Consider the following 4392-nt stretch of genomic DNA (forward strand, 5'->3'; position numbering starts at 1 on the left):
TTAATCCCGAAGTTAAACAAGTCTTGGATAACCAATTTTGTTTCGGTCATAGTTTCTTCGTTACAAATCCGTTTTCGTTGATTCAACTTGCCATCTCCTTGGATCGAGTCCCTCTTTAAGACTATGAACTGAAAATACCTTGGTTTGTATTCAAAATCATACGGCATAGGTGAAAATTTAGTGAAACTTATGAAGTTAAACATTTTCCTTTATTTAAACAACCTTAAATGATTATTTTTCTAAAAATACTTATACTTTGAATTAAATCATGAAATTTTTATGTGTTATCATATTCATAGTAAAAATCATTTTTCCAGAACATAAACCTCCAACTCAAAGTTTAAGATAGTTTTTAATTATCCAACCCAAAACAGTCCCCGGTGGCACTCCGACGTCGTAAAAACAGTTTTTAAGTTATTCTTTGAAAAACCAAATTATACCTTGTTAAATTAGCATATATTTAAGTTATATTACAGGTCTTGAAGTATTTTAAAATTTAAGTTAGAAGGATGTATTTAGTTTGCAAACAAGTTTGAAAACATTCAAACTATGTTCTTGTTGTTAAACTTTTATACCACAAAATAAGATAGCTATATATATATGAATCAAATAAGGTTATGAACATAGATACTACCTCAAGTTCCTTGGACAAGGTTGCTGTAAAAGAGGAGTAAGAAGCTAGAATCAAAAGGGTGATGGAAGTGGATGAAAGATTGGAAGTAAGTTTGTGTTCTTGGAAGGATTTCTTGAAGTGTTTTTGTATGGTTTTCTTATGGTGTTTAAGTAAGGTTTTTGAAGCTAGATCTTCATGGAACTTTGCTGAATGTTTATGGAGTTTAATGTTCTTGAGAGTGTGGGTGTTTTTAGCTAGAGAATGGAAGTAAAAATGAAACAAAATGAGGATACATATATACTCCTAAAAAAATGTTTATGTAGTAGACATGGACAAATTTTTAGTTTGTATTTTTGTAATTAGTCTTACAATCATTCAAAAGTAATTACCTTATACATAAGGCATGAACAAGGGCTGGTTAGGTGGTGATTTGATGTGTATATACCAATAGTAAATACGTATAGAAGCTAGGTATGATACGAGTACAAATACTCTAGATATACGTATAGAAATTTTGTGAAAAATGGAATGAGGATTCAAATATAGCTATCTTTTGTGAATACACTTATATGATTTTATGTATTTAAGTCTTTAAAAGTGATTAAATACATTACTTATACGATATATGTATAAACATTATAAGTCTTAAGTATTTATGTCAAATAACGTTACGTATAGTTATCGTTTTGAAAACTTAAGTTAGTAGTTTCAAAATATACTTATAACTTATTGTTATTAATACAAAATGAGATATTAAAACATTCATTAATCATGTTAAATATGTATATATACATATATATACACAAACGTATAATTATCATATATTGTATAGTTCGTGATATCATCGGTCAAACTAGACGGTCAAACGTTGTGTAAAACTCTTTTCGGAAACATAAATCTCAATAATTTGGATTGCTTATCATGTTGGTAAGGTTTAATTTATGTAAATATTAATCTTATAAGTATAGAATGATCGAAAAAGTGCGGGTCAACTTTAGGGTTTTTGCTTATCGTGTCGGAACCATATAGAGATTAGAGTTTAAATTTGGTCGGAAATTTCCGGGTCGTTACAATGTTCATGCCTCACTATGGTACGATTTCTTGTTAGTTTATTATGGGTTCTTGCTAACATGTTGAAAGCCATGTTTTTGAATCACTATTTGTCTTGTACATATGAAGGTTCACCTACTGAAAAGGGCATGTATATCTTATATATGTAAATTTTCTGATTAGTTTATTTTGAATTACTAGTATGTGTATATATAAACTGATGGTAATTTAGTAGAATTATCATTAGGTAGTAGTCGTTACAACATTTAGTAAGACAGTAGGTGAGGTTTTGTACATATAGAATAAAGTTTTGAGAAAAGATATGCAATGAAAATCACTAGAATGTTTGGATTACTTTATTTTGAATTACCATTTGTCTTGTACATACAGGTGGCATGATAAAGCTTTGAGAAATGATATGCTATGAAAATCAGTAGACCATTATTTCTTTACATGGGTTTAAGTTTATTTTATATGATTAAATCAGTAAAGCATAGAGTTTTTCATCATTTGTTAACCTTTTCACACTTGTATTTTTTCTCAGGCGAATATTCAAGAAGAAAATGTGAATGCGGCTGACGTCATTGACTTGGAAAACAATCAGGGTGAGACACAAGTGAAGCGTAGGGTAACCCGCAAAAGGTCTAAGGTATGGAAACATTTCGATTCATTCATTAATGAAGAAGGGGAGCATAAAAGTAAGTGTCGATATTGCGACAAGGAATATTGTTCCAAAACAGCTAACGGGACAAGTACAATGCTTGCTCATCTGGCTAATTGTGAAAAGTTTCCTGGAAAAAAGGTTGATGGGCAAACACACTTAACAATTCATAGAGGAGATGGTGATGATACTAAGATGGTTGCTTGGAAGTTTGACCAGCCCTCTGTTAGGAGGGCATTATCTTACTTGTTGATTGTGGATGAGCTTCCATTCAAATTTGTTAAAGCAAAGGGTTTTAAGCATTTTATAAATGCTACCCAACCCTTGTTTCATATTCCTTCTAGATTTACCATGGCTAGAGATTGTTTGAAGTTGTTTGTTACTGAAAAGAAAAAACTTGGTGCTCTTCTTAGAGGAAATGTTGGTAGGATCTGCTTGACTACTGACACATGAACCTCTCTTCAAAGAGTCAACTACATGTGTGTCACTGCACATTACATTGATAATGAGTGGGTTCTAAGGAAAAGAGTGTTAAACTTCTGCCCGATTTCTAGTCACCGAGGTGTGGACATTGGAAAGGCGTTAGAGATGTGCTTGCTGAAGCGGGGGATGGAATCGAATATTTTTACCATCACAGTAGATAATGCTAGTGTTAATGATGTGGCTGTTGCTTATTTGAAAAGTAAGTTTGCAAACTGGGAGAATTCTATTTTGAAAGGGAAATGGTTACATGTTCGATGTACTGCTCATGTTATTAATCTTATTGTACCAGATGGTTTAAGTCATATTGGTAATTCTGTTGATCATGTGAGGGTTGCTGTCAAGTATATTCGACAATCTCCTCAAAGACTAACAAAATTCAAAGAATTTGCTGAAATCGAGAAATGCATGAGCACCAATAGTTTGATTCTGGATGTGCCGACTCGTTGGAATTCAACATATTTAATGTTAGAAACGGCTCAAAAGTATGAACGTGCATTCGGAAGATATGATAATGAGGAGAGTCATTATAGAGAAGATCTTGACAAGACTGGGGTCCTGACATCAACTGATTGGGCAAACGTAAGGAGGTTGGCTAAGTTCTTGGAACATTTTTATGAGCTCACTTTAAAGGTGTCGGGGACACTACATGTTACTGCTAATGGATTCCTTGATGATATAACATTTATCGATGCAATTTTGAATAATTGTCTTTGTAGCGATAAAGATAAAGATCTCGTTTCAATGGCAAATCTCATGAAATCTAAGTTTGACAAGTATTGTGGAGGCTTAAAAAACTGTAATATGGCAACAATTGTTGCATCTGTGCTTGATCTGAGAAACAAATTTGAGTTCATTGAAGTGTTATTGGGGGATATGTATGGAAACATTGAAATGAAAAGTATGTGTGCCATTATTAAAGCTTCTTTGGTGGAGTTGTATGAAGATTATGTAAGCATTTATGCCCCGGAGCCAACTAGCATGTGTGACTTTTCTGATTCACCATCATCATCCAATAAACGTTCTAAATCTGTTGTTATGGAGCCATCTAGCATGCTAAAAGAGAAGGTAATTATTAAAATAAGTTCTCTTATATTATCTATTATGTTGTATTCCTTTGTTTATTAATAATATGTTTGCTTCGAAAAAAAAAAACATTTACTTTTGTTAATTCTACAGGTTAGAATGGAAATGAAACGTAGAAAGTCTGAAAGTATAATACAGGACTCGAAGTCAGAGTTGGATACGTATTTAAATGAGGACGTTGAAGATGATTAAGAAGGTTTCGATATTCTGAATTGGTGGAAGGTAAACAATCATAGGTTCCGTATTCTATCTCTGCTTGCAAGAGATGTTATGGCAGTTCTAATTTCCACCGTTGCTTCCGAGTCTGTATTTAGCACAAGTGGAATAGTGTTGGATGCGTTTAGGAGTTCTCTAACTCCTAAGGTGGTTGAGAGTTTAATCTGCACACAAGACTGGTTTCGAGAAAATACAATGCTGATAGATCCAGTAGAAAATTGGGATGAGATGCATAGGATTGAAGAAGGTAATTTGGTTATATTTGATATTTGACTTGGCCTACTGT

At 32.8% G+C, this 4392-nt stretch overlaps 1 protein-coding gene across 1 annotated transcript; it reads left to right on the top strand.

Moving 5' to 3' along the window:
* The first annotated feature begins 2801 nt into the window (after positions 1-2801).
* LOC139875085 (zinc finger BED domain-containing protein RICESLEEPER 2-like) lies at positions 2802-4082 on the top strand. The gene is made up of 2 exons (XM_071862454.1): positions 2802-3872; positions 3984-4082. The coding sequence occupies exons 1-2, from the start codon at positions 2802-2804 to the stop codon at positions 4080-4082; spliced, it is 1170 nt and encodes a 389-aa protein (XP_071718555.1).
* Positions 4083-4392: the final 310 nt, after the last annotated feature.

This window comes from Rutidosis leptorrhynchoides, chromosome 11 (assembly GCF_046630445.1).
Source record: "Rutidosis leptorrhynchoides isolate AG116_Rl617_1_P2 chromosome 11, CSIRO_AGI_Rlap_v1, whole genome shotgun sequence".
Classification (NCBI taxonomy): Eukaryota; Viridiplantae; Streptophyta; class Magnoliopsida; order Asterales; family Asteraceae; genus Rutidosis; species Rutidosis leptorrhynchoides.

What these genes read in the sequence shown, in the direction of transcription:
- LOC139875085 (XM_071862454.1), top strand. Translation starts at nt 2,802, where the DNA reads ATGTGTGTCACTGCACATTACATTGATAATGAGTGGGTTCTAAGGAAA. An exon ending in CTAGCATGCTAAAAGAGAAG is followed by an intron (nt 3,873 to 3,983) that starts GTAATTATTAAA and finishes TTAATTCTACAG; the next exon opens with GTTAGAATGGAAATGAAACG.